We start from the raw sequence: 21,012 nt of genomic DNA, 5'->3' as shown, positions 1-21,012 counted from the left end.
ATATAGTTCAGTCCAATAAGTTACTTCTGAGTAAATTGCATATTCTCAAATTTACGTGAATTAAACTTAATTTTGGGTAGAATATACTTAAGAGCAGGTAATTTTTTTGCTGGTGTTAAATGGAAACTACTATATGCGATTTACTCAAATTTGAGTTATTGGACTGAACCCCGGAATTTAGGGAAAAGTACTTAATTTTGGGTAGTTTTTCATCTCCGTGTAGGCGTATGTTTTTCCATTTTCTTCTGTTCCTGGGAGAGGGAAAGGGAGGGGTCAAAATCCGAACCTCCGCTCCAGATAGTGTCAACAAGTACAGTGAAGGATACATTTATTCATACAAACAGGCCGCCATTACCGAGCATGAAAAGCTGCACTAATAAAAATTCAATGATTATTTTTATGTGTCCCACACATGAATTTTTGCAATGTGATAAACATATGATATATATGTGTCGGCCACATAGTTCTTATGTGTACACATACAATTCATGTGTAACCACACATACTATTCATTTGACTCATAAATTTCATGTGTACTTCTGAGTGGATTCTGTTTATGTGTGGACACATGAAAATCATGTGGAATTTTACATGGAAATTCGCCAATAAAAATGTGTCGAATTTTATCAGTGTGGATAAATGTTAGTAAATTGGAATTTTTAAGAAATTATCATACATACGACCCAGTCAAAAAGGACTAAAAATAGCATAATGAAAGTAAAATTAGACGAGTTCATACAACGTATATTCGTTATAAGTCAGGTAATAGAAGTCGTAACATACAAATAAATTAACTTTCGTGGTTGAAAGGCGAAAACAAATAATGTTTGCGTATAGTGTATACGAAAATTCACCACTTTCAACGACAGCAACTGTTGTGTGACGTAAATCCATCATACGTCGCACCCACACTAGCACACTTTTCGCGAAATCCACCACGAAAAATTCAAATCACGCTTTCTCTCGCAGTCTTGAAAGTTCCGTCGAAGTTCTTGTGTGCGCATTCTCATCCCAGTGTGTGGCATTTTCGCTGCTTCAGTGAAAAAAGAGTATTTTGTGTTCCTTTTAAGCAAAGTTAAACTATATAAAACTTTATTCAAAAAGTAAGTACTTATCAAGCCTACGAGTAGTTCAGGCAGATATCAACTGTCGGAGATAAATCGATTTGTTGGTTCAAAAGAACCGTAGCGGAGTTTCATCATTCGAGCTGAAAATGTACCGCGCCTACCATCGATCCCGTTATATTTTCACTATCATCCCATGGAATTGGAATTATCGTGAATCGTATCTGTTAAACCGTTCCGGATGTGTAAATTTGCAAGTGTGATGGCTTGAATTATCCTTCGGGATTTAGAATTATGTGTGCGTCGCCCAAAACTGGGTTACATAACCGATCAATAACAGCCTCTCGTGGGGCAAAATGGTACCAAAGGAAATATCACGTCACACTTTGAAAAGTGAATGAGAATCAGTGCGAGTCCAGGGCCCTGTTATCAATTTATTGCCTTCCCATAGGATGATTAAATTCACCGACAGTATTTTCTTCACTATTACGGGACTCTCATTGGACCGGAACGTCGCCGGGAAGCATGAAGAACGTAGATTTCAGGGAAGGAAAATCAATATGGCTGCGAACCTAATTGACTACAATTGCAACTCACACCAACATGGGGAGCAGTGTAGAACAGAATAGCCAGCAGAGCTATTTCTCGTCACTTCCAAAATCTTTTATCTTTCAACGGAACAGGTTTAATCTTCTCCAAGGTAAGAAAGAAACCTAAGCAGATACCGGTTTCCCACGATTATAAGTTAGACACTCTAATCTCCTGTCTGGAAAGATATTATTTAATATAGGTACTCTTGCATTTCTAAATTTACTGCCTCGTTGAGGATCTACTATCCAGAAACAGCTCACGAGGTGAATCTGCAGGGGAACACATTATATAATTGTGAAGCAAAAATCCATGCACTCTACCTTCATTTGAGATCCCATTGAAATGAAAAAGTGCTAAATTAAATGGCTGGTCAAAAGTTATCTATATCGTTCAAAGCTGTAGACCATGCGATTTGCCGGCACTTGGGTTGGGGATTCTTTGGGGTTAGCAAGTAATGTGACTGTCACCAGTGCGATATACATATAGACATTGCGTTTGTGTTTGTCCGTGTTGTCCGTCTATTGGGGTGTTACGTCACCAATCGAAAAACGGAGAGGAATAAGTTTTTCTCGGTTTTGGTGAGGTGTTCAGCACATGATGAATTAGGCTCTTTCCGGAACGATATCGGGATTATTGGTTCGCGAATTGCGCACAGCGTTGTGTGATGCATGTTTTACATATTTCATATTGAGGTTGAATAGATGTCGGGATTACTTTTAAATGTGTCTTTCGCATAAGCTGGACAGACCTTCTCTGCCGGTGGACATATAACTGTCCCATGGGTATAGGAAATTTTATAACCCATAGCAATGCGTCTACTGACAGTTCTGATTATCGAAATCAGTAGATCTATTATCACTTCCCGTCAAAGTGTTGCATCATTCGAGGGATTTCTACCAAGCTTGAAAGATGAAAGTAATCAATATTATCGATGATGATGTATGGGTAACTTCAGTAACTTATGCATTTTCGCAAATAATCCGATAATCATTACAATAATTTAAAAGTAATTACCTGAATATTTAAGCTCGAAAGTTTGTACTTAAGTATACTTTAGGGGGCTTCTGTCATCATTGATTACAGGTCAGTGTCCATCGGATGATCACGAATCTTTGGGATTTTTTTTTTCGCTCTATTTGTTCCAAATTTAAAATAAATTACATTTAATTTTAACCTACAGTGGTGTCCTTTAAAATTAGCTCAATAGGTTCTCAATAGGTTGATTTTTATACAAACTAGCCAACTTTGACATGTTGCAACTATGTTTTGTTATCATCAATTGAGCTGAAAATTTGACCCAGAACTACAAATATGCTGAATTTTGCGTGTACGCAATATCAAATTGAATATGGCCAACTAATTAGCACATTTATAATTCGAAATTTCCGAAGTCTATTATTTCGGAAATGTTTGACCATATCGTAAATAATGTTTATAAGCACACAGTCGTTTATTGGCAAAATGGTTGAACATTTTAAAATTATAACACTTCGGAAATTTCGAATTATAAATGTGCAAATTAGTTGGCCATTTTCAACCAACCCGTCAATTTCCGGCAAGCGCTTCCAATAATTTGATATTACGTAAACGCAAAATTCAGCATATTTGTAGTTTTGTGTCAAAATTTCAGCTCAATTGATCATAACAAAACATAGTTGCAACATGCCAAAGTTGGCTAGTTTGTATGAAAATCGGCCTATTGTGCTAATTTAAAGGCCACCACTGTAGATGCTCCAGCTACTACAGTAACTTACCAGCCTTAATTGTTATGATACATATCTAAGTGTTTTTACATTGTTCCTACTTTGGAAATTCAGTATTTTAAACAGGTTTTCTAAGTGGTTGTTTGTTGAATCCGTTTTGAACGAAATACAATAGAACCACGTTGGTTTGAATAGCTAAAATTGCAAATAAAACGGAGCTCATTCAGAATTTGTTTAACCAACACTGCACAAAGAGATTTTTTTCTAAAGTCGCTGGATATGATGCGATATTTGTACATCAAACGATAGTTTTTTTATGAGAATTGAATGCCTAGATGGTTGTTCACGGTACGACACATTTTCTTATAGATGTATAGATGTACATGGGACCAATGGGCTACCCGCATAAACGCGAACCGAAAAATTGGTTAAAAATTGTTTATAATCCCTGCTAAATTTTAACTGAAATGGTTATGGAACTTTACATGAACGTTTGTGTGATATACTTTTAACCTTATGTATTATGGTTCTTTGAAAGTGAACCTTGCAAATTATGGGTTGTTAAGAACCATTACCATTCAAAATAGTTGTATAATATAGCATACAAACGTTCATGTAAAGTTCCATAACCATTTCAGTTAAAGTTAAGCAGGGATTATAAACAACTTTTAACCATTTTTGGTAAGGTCAAGTAATGGTTCGCATGCGGGTAGTCAAGTAATGAGCCAATTTGAAATCGTTAGTTTCGTATTGATTGCTCATAGTATAAAGTCCGCACAGTCTGACGTTTGCTTATGAATTTTACCATAGAGCACTATATCAAAGACATCATATCAAGAAGACTAACAACTTTGCCAGAATCCAAGCGACAGATACAGTAGCGCTGCGCTTGAGTGAAGGTAAAAAGTAACGCATAGAGAAATGAGCAAATACACAAACCTTTCTTCTGATGATGTAATATTTGCTATCAAATTCGTCGAAGCATTTACCTTTGAGCGGCAGATGACGCAATTGTACCTGTCTCATAGCGGTGTACGAGAAAATGAAAGAGTTGCCAGTCTTCTTGATATGTTGTCTTTGACTATATGCAAAAGAAAACTTCACTTTTCGTCGTCTTTTTACTCTCCGTTCTCATGAGAGTAAAAGAGATATCAACGAATAGAGACCAACATAAACCCGACAGAACTGTCCAAATTCGCAGGTGAGACGGTGAGAGTTTGGTTATGTTTCGCGCAGTCATCTATAGAGTTCTCCAGATGCACAAGAGTGTACGTGAGACCGCAAGATTTTTTTTTTAATGTGTGGTGATATAGAGGCGTCGGTGATAAAGGGGGTTCCTTCTTGGTTCTTTTTCATGAGATAGAAATCTCCATGCACAATCTTACTCACACTAAAGTGAAACGTCGATAAGGAGGGAAAAAAGGATCATGGAGGATTCCCGCGACATCACAACTACATACTGAGATAACACAAATTGGTGGCGGGGGCAATACCCCTCACCATCCCTCTCCAAGTGTAGAGTTTGGTAAAGAGAGATGATCAAACCGATTTGTACCTTCCTAAAGTTGTCCTCTACTCTCTCTATATGCAATTTTCACACTGCCGACTCTAACGGAACTATCAATTCTATACTTTCATCTCCTCATCTATCGTATAAAAATTACCACTTTAGTCTGTTACTTGAAATTAGCATCTTCAACTATTCAAATTCATTGGACAGTTCGTATACGCCACGATCAGTCAAGTTGCTTTTTACACCGTTGCTTTTTCGCGAGATTGCGAGTTATTAACAGATTGTTTATTCCTTCAGTGAGTGCGAATAGTTTGATAAATTGACAGGAAGTCGTGTCACAGTGGGGGTTTACCCCGATAAAACCATACCGGCGAGTAAAATTGAAATAAATAGTGAACCATTATTATCGGACAAGCGTATAGAGTCGCAAAAGTGGCGACAGCCATTGCTGTCAATTGACCCATATCAGGTGATGTAGAGATCTTGCATGCAAGTTCTTATATAATCACAAGAAGATTGTGTCGTGATTTGAAGTGACGGTTTAATTAATTGGTTGCGAGTTATATTCTCTGTGTGGCGCGAGTGGAAGACAAAAAATTTTCGAGCAAGTGTTTCTCTCGATTTTAGCTTAATTTTCTCTAGAGTTTCATCGAAAAAGCGGTTCTGACAAACAACTTCCGTCACCGATTCCCCCCAGCCATGTCGCTGGCGTGGGACTTTCCCCCCCTCCCAGACTCCGGAGAAGGGGCAAGTAACACAATCTATGGATCATATACGGGTGCGACACTGCCGGCCTACATGGACCCACAAGGTTTGCACGGTGAAATTGTGGTATTAAGGATGGAATCCGATACCGAATCCGGAAAACTACCGGAGCATCCTTTCTTGATTCGCTCGTCTATCGAGAAGTGGATAAAAGGAAAAATTGATGGTGCTTTCCCTGAATCTAGAGGTAAAACATACGCACTCAAAGTCCGTTCGCAGAACCAAATGAAACGCCTCCTCGCCATGGATCAGCTCTCCGATGGAACCAAGATCAGGATCACCAAGCATGCCAGTCTCAATACCACCCGTTGCGTAATCAATTGCCCAAGCATAGCAAAGGTAACCGATACCGACATTCTGTCGTATCTCAAGGATCAGAAAGTCACACAAATTCGCCGGATTACTAGGAAAGCAAGAACCGGGACCGAAAGAGAGAATACAGCTACTGTTATTCTGACAATCGATGGAACCCGCATTCCAGAACACGTTGACGTTGGGTATCTAAGGTGCAGAACCCGGCCCTATTACCCAGGACCGATGCTCTGTTTCCAATGCTTCGCTTTCGGGCACACAAGCAAACGATGTCAGCAAGCAGATAAGACATGTGGTCAATGCGCAAAAAAACACATTACTGTTCAGGGAGAAAGCTGTTCTGCCATCTCTTTCTGTCCCAGGTGTAACACGAATGATCATTCCATAGCTAGTCGGAACTGCCCGGTGTATAAGACGGAAGACGCAATACAACGTATCCGTGTTGACAAGGGAATCCCATACCCAGCGGCCAAAAGGATTTTCGAGGTGGCCACCGGAGAGAAATCCTTTGCTGGAGTCACCAACAAGAGTAAAGATTCCGATTTCGCTGACCTCTCAGCTAAATTTGACCTTCTCCTCAGCCAAATGGAGGAAAAGGATCGCAAGATTGCAGAATTGGAGGCAAAGAACCAAAGTTCTTCAACCACTAGCAAAACGGATATTGATGAACTCCGACAGATGATCGTGAACTTGCAAACCGAAGTACGACGTAAAGACGAACGTATTCAAGCCCTAGAATCAGCCCTGAAACCGGAAAGTCGGTTGAACATCATACAGAAACACGGGACCATCGAAGACTTAGTAGCCAGAGTCAAGTCTCTCGAGACCACCGTATCCCAAAAAGATAAGGAGGTTGCCAATCTTCGCCTTGTTAATCAGCAGTATAAAAAGCTCATCACAAATACCAGCTCAAAACTCCCGACACCATCTGTCCCAAAAGAGAACACCAAACAGGAGCAACAACAACAAAAATCCCAACATACACCACACGAAAAACCCTCTGGAACGAAGAAGAAGCAAAATAAACAGACAAGCGACGAAGTAGACTCAAAACGGTCAAAAACACTGGCATACATCTCTGATACTGAAATTGAACTCGACCCTTCGCCATCTGTAGAAAAGGTTGTCGACAACGAGCTTATCTCCTCGGAAGACGAGGTGATGTCCACCGAGGACAACTCAACTCCAATGGAAGACTAGACATCCACAACCCAGTCCGTCTTACCTGATCAACCGGAAAAGAATTCCCATAACAATCAACATGCACTTTACATCTACACCACCCTCTACTGAGGCTAGAAACAATCAGGAAACAAAGCGGACTGCATCTATCTCAATCACCACAAACATTACAACGACATTGAAAACACCGGATAAGGCCTCGGGTAGTCGGGGCCCTGTCAGTGCGGACGCTATGGACCAACCGGAACTGGCAGACACCCCCCGACACTCGTTGGCAAACCCCGACGAGCACCGGAATTTCATCATCTCGGCCGTGTCACGGAGCAGTCGAGGCCCCCTCGATGCGGAAGTCATTATCCCACCGGAATCGACGGACAACCCTCGTCACCCTGTGACCGCCGGAAGAGGGACGGAAAAAGGAGGACACTCCTATCCCCCTTGGGACAGCGTGGGACCAAAGGCAACCGTAATGAATAAGGACGACGAGGGATTCAAGAAGGACAAGCTGCACAACGTCAAAAATTGTGGAAATAATGGGTCGAGTGATAACATCACATTCCCCCAACGAAGCATAAACGATGATCCCAAGGAAGATGAGAATAGCATGGAAGGAGAAAGGACCAGTGGGTCGCGTGATAACTTCACTCTCCCCCACGTGGAATCCGAAAAGGCTCAAGTCGGCAGGCTGAGTGACATAAATACACCCCGAACATTTGAAACACCGCTGCATGAATTAAGTAACATGAGAGATATTCCCAAACAAGCACTATCAAATGCCCGCGAGTACGATAAATGGCGAACCCGGATTGGAGGGAGTCCCCTTCCGATCGCTGGTTCCTCATCTAGTCCGTCCTTCGTATCGATGGCTCAGACGACTTTGCCAGCAGCGGGGCCAGTTCTGGCTGCTTCTGTTGGTGGAGCTCTGCTGGGGTCCACCATTCTCCCCTCAACACTGATAAACATCCACACATCTGAACCCAATCGATTCCATGCCAAGTCAGTCATTGGACCCGGACAAACGTCGCGGGTCACTACTGGTGAAGAACGACCTATGACCGTCGGTCCGTTATCCAGATATCCATTCCTTTCGGTGACCCAGACAACTCTACCGGAAGCGGAAACAATCCTGACAACGTCTACCGTTGATGAATTGCTGGAGTCCATCTCTAGCTCTCCAACCTCGACATGCTCCAATGCTGCCAGCTCCAAACGGCTCCACACCAGACAAGCGCAACTGCCCTCACTGTCCACTAGTCCTATCGGCCCTGGTAGACCCCGCAGCACTACTTTAGCGATCCAATGGAACATGAACGGATTTTTTAACAATCTTGGGGACTTAGAAGTTCTGGTTCATAATATCTCACCCAGGATTCTGGCTCTCCAGGAGACCCACAGAGTCAACATAATGCAGCTAGACCGCACACTTGCAGGCAAATACCGGTGGATCAACAATTGCAGTCAAAGCAATATTTATCACTCGGTTGCCCTCGGAATTGCTGATGGCATTCCGTTCATCCCTATCGACCTTAATACCGACCTCCCAATCGTAGGAGCCAAATTGGAATCCCCATTCCCGGTCTCAGTCATCAACCTATACCTACCAAACGGGAAAATCCCGGACCTTCTACACAAACTCCAACGAGTTTTGGCCCCAATTGATGGCCCTCTTATACTCCTCGGCGATATCAATGGGCACCACCCATCTTGGGGGAGCTCTAAAGCAAACCTCCGTGGTGCTACCATAGCGGAACTCATCGAGTCCCTCGACTTAGTGACCCTCAACGACGGATCGAACACCTTCGTCCGTGGCCAGTGCGAAACAGCGATCGACATCTCTGCAGCCAGCCCAGCCATTACCGGGCGCCTCCTCTGGAAAACTCTGGATGATCCAGCAGGGAGTGACCACTATCCTATCATCATATTGTTAGGGGGAGAACCTCCAGAGACCTCAAGGCGTCCCAGGTGGCTCTACGATCAAGCTAACTGGGAACTCTTCAACGATACCGTGACTCAGGCACACATCGACCATCCAGTGGCAAGCATTGAAGAACTCATGGAGATCATTTCTGAGGCCGCAAAAGTTTCCATTCCAAAGACCAGTTCAAACCCCGGCCGGAAACCCTTACACTGGTGGTGTCCAGAAGCAAAGTCTGCCATTAAAGCGAGAAGAAAAGCTCTTCGTGCAGCCAAACGCCTACCCATGAATCACCCAGACAAGGAACGAGCTACCGAGCTCTACCGCTCCAAGCGAAATGAATGCCGGCAAATCATCAGGGATGCTAAGAAAAGTAGTTGGGAAGAATTTTTGGAGGGGATCAACCCCAACCAAGCGGTGTCAGAGCTGTGGAGTCGAGTCAACGCCCTCAAAGGAAAGAGAAAGGCTAGAGGGATGGCCCTTCGTCTCCCAAGTGGGCTCACACGAGACCCACAAACCATCGCCAACGAATTAGCAGAATACTTCGCTTCACTTTCGGCCATTAATCGTTACGACACGGCGTTCATACAAAAAAACCATGCGTCCACACAGAGTATTCGTGACATTGCCATCCCGGAGGACCCAATGCCAACAAATATAAACGCTCCCTTTCGGTTCGAAGAACTTAATCTAGCATTATCCCGTAGCAAAAGTAAATCTGCTGGTCCAGACGACATCGGATATCCCATGCTGCAACACCTCCCACCCAACACCAAAATCGAACTGCTAAATCTAATAAACAAAATTTGGTCGGACAACACCCTGCCTAAAGAATGGACTCACAGCCTAGTAGTCCCCATACCAAAGCAGGGACAAGCTGCTTCAACACCGGAAAATTTCCGTCCGATTTCACTGACGTGCTGTACCAGCAAAGTCATGGAACGGATGGTCAATCGCCGACTAATACGGTTCCTAGAGGACAACAACCATCTCGATCACCGACAGCATGCGTTCAGACCCGGCCACGGGACCGGAACGTACTTTACCGGCCTGGGAGACGTACTTCAGGAAGCGATGGAGGAGGAACTCCACATCGACATAGCGGCCTTGGATCTAGCCAAGGCATATAACCGCGCATGGACCCCTCAGGTCATAAAACAATTGGTTGACTGGGGTCTAAGTGGCCATATCCTTCACTTCGTTAAAAACTTCCTTTGTTGTAGAACTTTTCAGGTTCTGATTGGAAACCACCGCTCCTCACCCCGAGCGGAAGAGACTGGAGTCCCACAGGGCTCCGTCATTGCGGTCACCATCTTCTTGGTTGCAATGAATGGTGTCTTTAGTGACCTGCCAAAAGGAATATTCATCTTTGTATATGCAGACGACATCGTTCTGCTAGCTATCGGACGCACCCTCAAAGCATTGCGAAGAAAATTGCAAGCTGCTGTATCAGCCATCTCAAGATGGGCCTCCAAGGCCGGCTTCGTACTGTCCCCAGAAAAGAGCATGGTTTCCCATCTATGCCGCTCCCGCCATCGGCCGATACCAACGAACATCTTAGCGAACAACATTCCGATACCCAACAAAAAGACCATTCAGGTTCTCGGAGTGCGCCTGGACCGAGAGCTGAGGTTCAACGCACACTTTACTGACACTAAAGCCAATTGCCGTACGCGACTAAACCTCCTGCGAACACTCTCAAAACCACACCACAGCAGCAACAGAGAGATCCTACTAAAGGTAGCCAAGGCCACCGTAAACAGTAGACTATTTTATGGGATTGAACTAACCTGCCTCTCCAAAGACTCTCTAACCACGCATCTAGCCCCAACCTACAACAAGGCCATCCGGATCGTCGCAGGTCTTCTGCCCTCTACACCCGCTGAATCGGCATGCGTTGAACTTGGTGTACTGCCGTTCCAATATCAAATCGCCGAAACGCTGAGCTGCAGAACATCCAGTTACCTAGAAAAGACCACTGGGAACCACGAGGTCTTTCTCCTCAGAGAGGGGAATAGAGCCCTAGGAAGCCTGGTCCATCAGGAACTCCCATCCGTGTCCAGGTTACACTGGATCGGAGCCAGAGGATGGACAGAACCAACCCTACATGTTGACCTTTCGATTGCCAAGCACTTTAAGGCAGGGAACAACTCTCACGCTATGCACAGCCACCTAGCGGAGTTACTCAGAACTAAGTATGCCAAGTTTCAACACCGCTTCACGGACGGCTCCAAGGCTGCGGGAAAAGTAGGATACGGAGTAGCAGATACGTTCAACAGTTTATTCTTTCGACTTCCCGATCAATGCTCCATCTTCTCGGCGGAGGCCGCGGCCATCTATTTAGCCATCACTACGCCCTCCGATAAACCCATTTGCGTTCTAACAGATTCTGCCAGCGTTTTATGTGCCTTGAATTCAGCAACATCAAAACATCCCTGGATCCAAGGCATACAAAAGACCGCACCACCGAACACCTCATTTGTCTGGGTACCTGGCCATTGTGGTATAGGCGGTAACTGCGAAGCAGACCATCTCGCCGCCACTGGGCGCACCGGCCGGATGACTACCACATCTGTTCCCAGTTCAGATATAAAAACATGGGTGAAAACGACCCTTCGAGACGCCTGGTACCAAGAGTGGGTTACAAAAAGGGGACCTTTCTTAAGAAAAATAAAGGACGACATATTCAAATGGAAGGACACTACGAGTCGACGGGAACAACAGATCCTATCTCGGCTCCGATCTGGACACACCCGAGTAACCCATAATATGGGCAGCGCTACATCTTTTCAGAAGTATTGCGACACCTGCAACACTATAATGACTGTCGAACACCTGATCGTTAACTGTCCCTGCTTCCAGAACATCCGGGTCCACAACGGAATCCCGGACAACATACGCAATGCCCTGTCTAACGACCCATCCACGGAAGCTGCTCTAATAACCTTTCTTAAAGATGCTGGATTGTTCGATAAAATTTAATCACCGACCCCCTATACAAAATAACAACGCACCGAACACGGACCCGATTGACTCTAGACTGGATACCACACAACGATTATCTGATTACCCTTCACAACGACCATCCCTTTTATGAACCGCCAATCACGCTGAACAACCACAAAACACAAACGTTAACAAACTCTGTAAAAACCACTATGTACCAAGGGAACACCCTAAGCACATCTATACCCAGGAGAACCCCCTCAGGGTTCACCGAAAAAATCTAAACCACGTTACTCGGGGAGTCCACTTCAGGGTCTCTCGGAGATGAACCAGCCTACGGCTGAAAATCTCCTAAATAAAGAAAGAAAAAAAAAAAAAAAAAAAAAAAAAAAAAAAAAAAAAAAACTATTCAAATTATAGACAAACAATATGAAAATTATTCATGATTTTGGACTTCCAATAATCTAATCTGTCATACTTGAAAAAAAAGTTTCTAGGCCTTTGAAAATTTGTCAGGACATTGGGACAAATTGTCTGGATTCTGTCACTTTGCAGAATAATTAAAATAATGTGAAAAAGTATTTCACATTTTTAATTCGAGGTTGATTTAAAAGGAATTACATCCATAATGCCAAGAGATATCTAAGAATATTTCTTTCACAAGTTGGAGGAGAAGTTCAAGGTAGTTCCAAGCTAGGTCTGGCGAAGACGCATCGTAGTCATCCCTCGGTTGCCACCCCTAGGCGTCAAGTTGGTAAATAAATCCAATCAGTGCATGAGCTGTGCATGACTCTCTTGCTTGCATCGACAGTACCTAGCAATGAGGTACAGATAGAGGTGAAGCAGATCGTGAAATATGTTTGTATTAGTAAACCAAAAAATCAATGTAAACGCAAGTAGTGACGTCACTAATTGCTTGTATCATACAGGGGTTTTACTCACACAACTTAACCGATTGCTTCACCTCGGTAATCCAGCTCATTGAGTACCTAGTTGTTCGATTTGTTTGTTTGTCGTAAGCAGTTGAAATGCAATGTCACGCGAAGTTTTAAGGTGCACCGGTAAAACGAAGCTTATTTCAAGGTTAGTTTCGCTAAGTTCACATTATTCAGCATTTCACGTCAATAAGACAGCTGATAAGCTGAAAACTGCATCGTACAAAAATTTCTCAGATTATATCAAACTTGTGAAAGGTAAAAAAAGTTCCAATCGAATGCCACGATATTCAATAAAAGCTAACCAATTAATTAATTTCATATCATTTGAAAAACATGCAGAAGTTGATAATTAAGAAAAGATGATTAAATAGCAAATATACGATGATGTAACATTCACCCAGTTGATAATTTTGTTTATGTTTAAGCACTAAAAAATAAAAATAAACGTATTTGTTTCATAATCATGAAGCTATTTCCGAAAAAAGGGTTGACTTTTCACTCAGTTTCGATTCCTCCTACCTATCTGTTTCCTTCTTAAAATAACAGTAAAAACTGGTTCGATTTTGACAGTACAAATTGTTTCGAAAATCAGTACCTAGGTTCCAAGGTAGTTGTGAATACAACTTCAAAGTTATTGTGTGAAGAATTCGAAGGTAATTGTGAGAAAGAGAGCTCTGAGTTTAATTTTTCGATAATTCTGGGAATTCTATGACGATTGTGAAAAAGATTTCAAGGTAATACCAGAGAGAATCTCAAGCTTATTTTGGGGGAAATTTGAAGAGAAATCTGGTAAGTTCCAAATGATCCATCATTAAACAAAAACATTGTGTGACTTCCACCCAACCCCTCCCTCTACAGTTGAATTCCTTATATTTTGTAACATGCGAATGTAGAAGATTTGCAGATTTTACAGATTTTCTATTTTAAATTTGCCAAATATTTCTTAGAAAGTACTGGCAGCCCTGCATGTTTTAAGCTTATGATAGGTAGTTTTATTTCTCTTGATAATACTATAGAACTTATTTTGTCTTTTTCCACATGATGGCCATGAATTTTACCAGCACTAATTTGCGGGAAAAGCTACGACAATTAGGCATCGCGTAAAGTATGGCGCCAGTAAGATCAAAAGTCGTGAGGAGTACTCGATGTTTTCCTCCTGTAATTTAAAAAAAAAATACGAATTAAGGAGGCTTTATATGTGATTTGGATGTTCAGTGGGTATGTACAAAAAAAAAGCATTCCCAACTGGTCTATGAACACTCTACAATGTCAATTCCACCGACGCGACAACTGCCATTTTATTGGCAACCAAATGCAACGCTGTATTCAAATCCAACATCTATACACATAAACAACTATACGATGACGAACCGAATCTAAATGCCAGTTGGAGATGCACTAGAGGATGCACCTCGATAGTAACAGTGCGCTTTGTAGCTCGTCCTCAGTGATTAGAGTACACCAGACTCATCGTGTGCAAATTTCTCACTATCTTTCTGTGTACATTGCATTTTACTTTGGCATTAGAAGGCATGGCTTCAGCGTGCTTTTGAACCTTCGTTTATTTACTTTTGTTTCAAATGCACAGGCCCTTATTTTTAGAACGTGTTTTTGCTAAAACGCGACGATGAAGTAGTACAACACAACTGTGATAGAGTTTGATGAAATAATCACTCACAGTCGTGGATGTTCAACATGGTTCACAGGGGAGTAAGAGCAGGATAGCTGTATTGTTTACTATTATACTGCGCTGCTTGACTGAATGTCGATGTTGATAAGGATGATCCTCACCGCATGCTTCTCCTAGTTTTGGTTCAGTATTAATAGAACTACTGAAAGAAAGGGAAAGTAGCATGGTTCGATTTAGTCTTGGCAAGGTCATTACCCCGACGAGATCGATTTAGAAATAACTCCGGCATTATGATCTGCTGACCAATTGGTATAGCTAAGAAGAAAACAAATTTGTGACAATAATGATATATGTATCTTTTGCAGATGGCCCCACCAGCATACGCAGATCTCGGCAAGCAGGCCCGCGATGTCTTCGGCAAGGGCTACCATTTCGGCCTGTGGAAGCTGGATGTGAAGACCAAGACCAACTCTGGTGTCGAGTTCAATACCAGCGGTTCCTCGAATCAGGACAATGGAAAGGTTTTCGGTTCCCTGGAGACGAAGTACAAAGTCAAGGAATACGGTCTGAACTTCTCCGAGAAGTGGAACACAGACAACACTCTGACCTCGGAGGTGTCCGTCGAAAATCAGCTCGTCAAGGGACTGAAGCTGTCCTTTGACGGTTCTTTCGCTCCGCAAACCGGGTACGGTAGCGCCAAGTTTAACTACAGCGTCTCCTACAAGTACAGACGAAAGATAGACCATGCTAATGTTCTTACTTTGTCCTACAGAAGCAAGACCGGACGTTTTAAGACTGCCTACTCGCATGACAAGGTTCGCGTCGATGCCGACGTCAACGTTGATCTTGCCGGACCACTGGTGAACGCTTCCGGTGTGTTCAACTACCAAGGCTGGCTAGCCGGTTATCAGGTTGCATTTGACTCGCAGAAGTCCAAGGTTACCGCCAACAACTTCGCTCTCGGTTACTCGACCGGTGACTTTGTTCTGCACACCAACGTGTAAGTATCATACTGACGATATTACATAACTAATTAGATAGGGAACGCTAGTGTCTTTTCTTTTGGAGGGACAAATATATTTTATCTATTCTAATGTCCATCTAATGAAATGTTTAATGTGGTCATATTTTCAAGCATGCAGTATATTTACCCACTGATAAGATAAAATTACCTTAAACAGTGTGTACTCACGTAGGCGTATGTGTCTCGTGATACATGTTTCGAAATTTATAATTGCCAAAATTATCTAAGCTAGACTACCGCATCGTTCCAGTCAAAAGTACGGATTACACAATGTCTACCTTACTAGACATCGAACTGGAAGTATGTGAGGGCGAAGTGCAATTTGTCAATATTCTTGTTTTAGTGAGCGATAGGCTTAGCGTCAATTAATATTACACTGAAGTCTTTTTTTACACGGTTTTTTTTTACACGGTTTTTTTACACGGTTTTCCACGATTTACACGGTACGTTTTTAACGATTTCTCGACAACGATACAACCTATCGACTTGATTCCAAACACATTATCCGTTTCAAGCTATTTGTAATCGAATGGCATACTTAAAAAAAAAATCACAATTTTTGGTGTAAATACAGAAATTTTTAAAATATGTCTATATGGACTATATCATGCTTTAATTACAAATGGCATCAAAATCCGATTTTTTTAAAACATTTAAGCATGCGAAAAATCAAAATCTCGTAGGTTTTTTTTTACACGGTTTTTTTTTACACGGACCGTATCCCCCGTGTAAAAAAAGACCTGAGTGTATTGTTTTGCATAGTCATAGGGTGTAACACGGTAACTCTGCCCAGTAAAGGTTTGGTTGGTTTTCTTTATATAAGAGACTTGCTGCAGCAGCCGTAATCCTGCCCGGCAGCGCCGACTGGGATTGAAGCTAGGCCTTTTGGAGTGAGAGGCAATCACGCTTACCACTACACCACCGGCACCACAGCGCAGATTAGATTAGATTCGATTTATTTAATCAATAGACTTTCAGCTATATAGTCCTGCCCATTACTGATTGTCTATGGGGCAGTTTTGCATTTATGGGTAGAGCACTACTTCGTCATATGGAACCAATTTCCATCATACGCATCGAAAAACATGAACATGTCTGCTCCAATTTTTTGCTCACGAGTTAAATTACGATTGATGTAAAACAAATTCTACGGGCTGTCGAATGACCGATTTCATGTGCCGAAGCGAAAGTACAGTATCCCCCGCTCATCCGACAAAATCATGACCGGATTATCGGGGTTTGATTCGCTAATCCGACTGTGAAATCCATACTAAAAAATCAAAACAAACATACAGCATGTTTACAGCACAATGTATTCAAACGCGTGTTTATACTTTATAATCCAACATTTTCCAGACTAACGTGGTCCGAATTATCGATTCGTCTGATTAGCGAGTGTCGGATGAGTGGGTTGATACTGTATGACGATTCACTTTCGCACTCTACCTGATTTAAACGTGATTTGAGACATTTTGTAACTAGCTTTTTACCAAACTTGTATCAAGTTTCAATGGAATTTAACATGACGAAGGCCGAATATTTTATTTTTTAAAGCTGGTCAGCTAAGTTCTGTTCCGTTTCACCTCACACATCCATACTCCGAGAACTCCCAGAACTGTAAGAACTATAATATCATCCAAAAGAACTCCGAGAATGCTTGATACTGAAATTCCATTCTTGAACTACAAAAACCCACGGAACTTCAGCCACACCCAAAACTCTTGTAATTCCCGGGAGTTCAGGCATTGCGGCTTCTATGTATCACAGAACTCTATAAATTGGGTTCTTTCATTTTTAAAAATAAATCGGTTTTTATATATCATCTGAAAGAGCTTCGTTTTCTGAGCACAGCGATATTTTTTTTCGAACCCACACACTTTCATCTCGATTTTTAAATCAAGATTTAAAGCAAAATAATAACTTCACTGTTTGACACTAAACTGGCAAACTGACAGCTCGCTCCCAAACAAAGTGACACCGAGGGGCGCTAATAAGGTGATTTCTACAAATGTAATCGTACTTATTTAAAATAGCTTCAGTGTACCAAAATTGATGACATTTTTGGTTTGGATTCCATTTGTAATGCAGATTACAAATATGCATTTACCTCAATACCATTAAAGAACCCAATTGGTGGCACCCTAAATAATTCAAACGTTCTTGAACCCCAAGAGCTTTCCACACTCCAAAAATCCAAAATCTTCCGAGAACTTTTGACACTTCCAAATCTTTCGACCCTCCAGGAACTTGTAGATATGCTGAAACACCGAAACCTCGAAGTCCTTAAAAGTACCAAGAACTTCAAATCTAGATAGAGCTGGAATTAGGGTGTAACAGCTTTTGTAAACAATGACTTCTCTCGTTGATTTCTAGGAATTCAAGGAACGCCTACACAATCACATCACCATCGGGTAGAGCCAGTCTTCCCCTTTCCGATAGTGACGTCGATTGTCCAGGGAGACCCATGACTTTAGAGAAATCAACGAGAGAAGTAATTGTTTACAAAAGCTGTTACGTCCTATCCAGCTCTATCTAGAAATGTTTTGCAACGGGTGGTTCCATAATAGCCGAATATCTATGTTGGGGAAGCTCCGGAAGCTCTTAAATTTCAGGAAGTTCTTGGAGAGTTATGTGAGTTTCTGCATTTTGTACTTGCTATTTCATGAAAAAAAAATGTCCAAATAGCACTAAAACAAATTTGAGGAAATAAATAGCTGATGTATTATTATGCGAATGGCGGCAGTTGAGATGTTGGGTTGGAAGCGTTAGATACTGGCAAACATTTTCCATTAAGCGGGCTCCGAACAACGCCACCCCTGTAATTCCAGTCTAGGTATGGATACAGGTTTCAAAGGGGCCACTTTGCTTTTGGCTATGTTTGGCTTCACATTCGCCTACTGTCCGCAGATAGATGGCACATGCATAAGCCTGTCGACTCGCATCTACGAATGCATGTAACTCCGATACCCTGGATTGATCCGAACGAGTACAACCCAAAAGACATCGTGGAATCTGGATTTCGCTCAGATGCGTAAGATACTTCTGCCATGCTCTCAAAGTGTCTTGCAAATGACCCGGGGTCAGTTCATCCCAGTTTGTCCTAGCTCGCCAGATATGTTGCATCAAGACTTTGCCTTGAATTATGAAGTGAGCTTTTAACCCTAACGGGTCAAAAGAGACTCATTATGATCCGATCCCCCCCCCCCCTCCAAATGAATAGTTTTGATCCATTTCCCATAAAAATTGTACAAGTTGTCGCGGATTCAATTAGAGTTTTGGAAGTTTTGGGAACTTTTAAGAGTTGTGATAGTTCTAAGACCACCGGTGGATGTAGTCTGAGTTTTTAAAGTCCTCGGAGTACTGAGAATTCCTAGCGGCTTGAAGTGTCGATAACTACAAATTTCTAGAACTATTCTGTAATTCCATAAATCTCATCTCATACATGTTTTAATCGCCTATCAACATTGCAGCAACGATGGCCGCGAATTCGGTGGTCTGATCTACCAGCGATGCAACGACCGCCTGGAAACCGCAGTTCAGTTGTCGTGGGCCTCCGGCTCAAATGCCACCAAGTTCGGTCTCGCCGCCAAGTACGATTTGGACAAGGATGCCGCCGTCCGCGCCAAGGTCAACAATCAGAGCCAGATCGGTCTGGGCTACCAGCAGAAACTGCGCGACGGTAAGTTTAAATTGGCCAAATAAACCTAACTAAGGGGTATCTAATTTATTTTTCCAAAATATTTCAGGTGTCACCCTGACTCTGTCCACGATGATCGATGGCAAGAGCTTCAACACTGGCGGACACAAGATCGGTGTCGCTCTGGAACTCGAAGCCTAAGCGAGTCAAAATCGTGTTCGTGTTTTAACAAACAGATTCAAATCTAATAACTATTAAAAGAAATAAAAAAAAGTGTAAAACCACATAGTAAACATTCGCATCATGATGAAAGACAGCATGTCTCGGCAAAAGCGCACTCCCCAGACAGGGTTATGGGATGAGTCCAGCGATTGTTAGTGTACTGCCCAGTAAGCAGACAAATGAGACGTAAAAAAAGATACAGTCAAAAAAATCAAATAAAGATGGAAAAATCAGTACAGTCCCAAAACAATTTTTTTTTTGAAGTTTATTGAATTTATGAGAAACGTTGAATACGAAAACGGAACATCCACACACAAGGACAATGGCTTTTTACAACACGGCGAAACAATTCTACAGCCAGTTACAGATTTCCTACGCACACTTTTTAACGAGAACCCCGAACATTTTCTGCTTTGATTCCACTGCGCTTAAAAACCATACAAAGCCTAGTTACCCTGCAAATCTTCAGATAAAGTTAAATAGTTAGTAAGTTTACCTACCTTGCATCGTTAGAGCAGCCTGAAGCGAAAAAGATACAGACATCGCCAATCAAGTGTATTCGTAAGTTGATACGCTGTTATTTGGGTCGATTCCGGTTTCGTCTAATTGTAGGTATCGATTAGAAATAAAGCGAATAGAGCATGGATTTTCGCCTCTGCTTCACAAAAAATAAGCGTTTGACTTCAGGATGCCATTCCTTGCAACCCTTTCATTCCCAGTAAAGAGCCTGAATTTAATTTAAATTCAGGCTCTTTACTTCCCATGACTGCATAGATGATTCACAACGATTCTATAACATTTTCCCAAATGTAACACAAGCCCGAATCGTTTGGAAATAGTTAAATTTTGAACTCAGTATTTGCAACACAGTAGAAAAGGTCATAAAATGTATGCAATGTTTAAATATCTTTTTAAAATATTACATTCTGATTTCTTAGTACTAGAACTCAGAAATTTTCCAAAGTTCTCGAAAGAACTGCTCATATTACATAAACGACTTTCAGTCAAATTAATTGTTTTATGGAAAAGTTAGAAGGTACTGAGAAGCAAAGCACACATTATCGGATCGGAAGCACACAACATTTGCGATAAAATTTACTGCAACCGGTGGGGTTTGAACCCACACGAGTGCGTAACCAATTATTATACTACCTACTATTATAGGTACCGCTTGTTGGGGAACTAGGGGCAAGAAGGTCACCCGGGGCAAGAGTGCAACCCTCAATATATCTTGAAAATGAAAACATTTCAATCCTATCTCACCATGAATCAATGCATGGTATTCCTATGAAGCATTCTAGAAACTTCTGTCCGAATCGAAGTCGTAAAAAAATGCACAATTTCTGCATTGAGACGTCGCTATTGATGGTTGATTGAAACATTAATAACAATAAATTATTAAATATTTTCTTTAATAGATCATATGGGGCAAGAGTGCCATCCCTACATTTTATACATAAATGATTTATGTATAAAAAATTTCAGAAATTAGCACAATGGGGCATTTATGTTTCCAATATTCATTGTTTTCGTGAAATTTTGGAAAACAAACTGTATAAAAAATCAGTGC

General features: G+C 41.9%; 1 protein-coding gene across 1 annotated transcript; it reads left to right on the top strand.

Moving 5' to 3' along the window:
- Positions 1 to 960: 960 nt before the first annotated feature.
- LOC135711863 (voltage-dependent anion-selective channel-like) lies at positions 961 to 19,504 on the top strand. The gene is made up of 5 exons (XM_065234838.1): positions 961 to 1,103; positions 14,925 to 15,244; positions 15,332 to 15,559; positions 19,054 to 19,262; positions 19,330 to 19,504. The coding sequence occupies exons 2-5, from the start codon at positions 14,925 to 14,927 to the stop codon at positions 19,419 to 19,421; spliced, it is 849 nt and encodes a 282-aa protein (XP_065090910.1). The 5' UTR covers positions 961 to 1,103; the 3' UTR covers positions 19,422 to 19,504.
- The last annotated feature ends 1,508 nt before the right edge of the window (positions 19,505 to 21,012 follow it).

This window comes from Ochlerotatus camptorhynchus, unplaced genomic scaffold, assembly GCF_037179485.1.
Source record: "Ochlerotatus camptorhynchus isolate MF236.1 unplaced genomic scaffold, CSIRO-AGI_Acam_v1.1 ptg000038l, whole genome shotgun sequence".
Lineage (NCBI taxonomy): Eukaryota > Metazoa > Arthropoda > Insecta > Diptera > Culicidae > Ochlerotatus > Ochlerotatus camptorhynchus.
Note: the sequence above shows the minus strand (reverse complement) of the source record. Positions and strands in the feature narration are given on the sequence as shown.

Bases quoted from the DNA above. Each gene is read 5' to 3' on its own strand.
- LOC135711863 (XM_065234838.1), top strand. From the start codon at position 14,925: ATGGCCCCACCAGCATACGCAGATCTCGGCAAGCAGGCCCGCGATGTC. The intron at 15,245-15,331 runs GTACGGTAGCGC...TTTGTCCTACAG, and splicing joins TCTTTCGCTCCGCAAACCGG to AAGCAAGACCGGACGTTTTA. The intron at 15,560-19,053 runs GTAAGTATCATA...TCAACATTGCAG, and splicing joins TTTGTTCTGCACACCAACGT to CAACGATGGCCGCGAATTCG.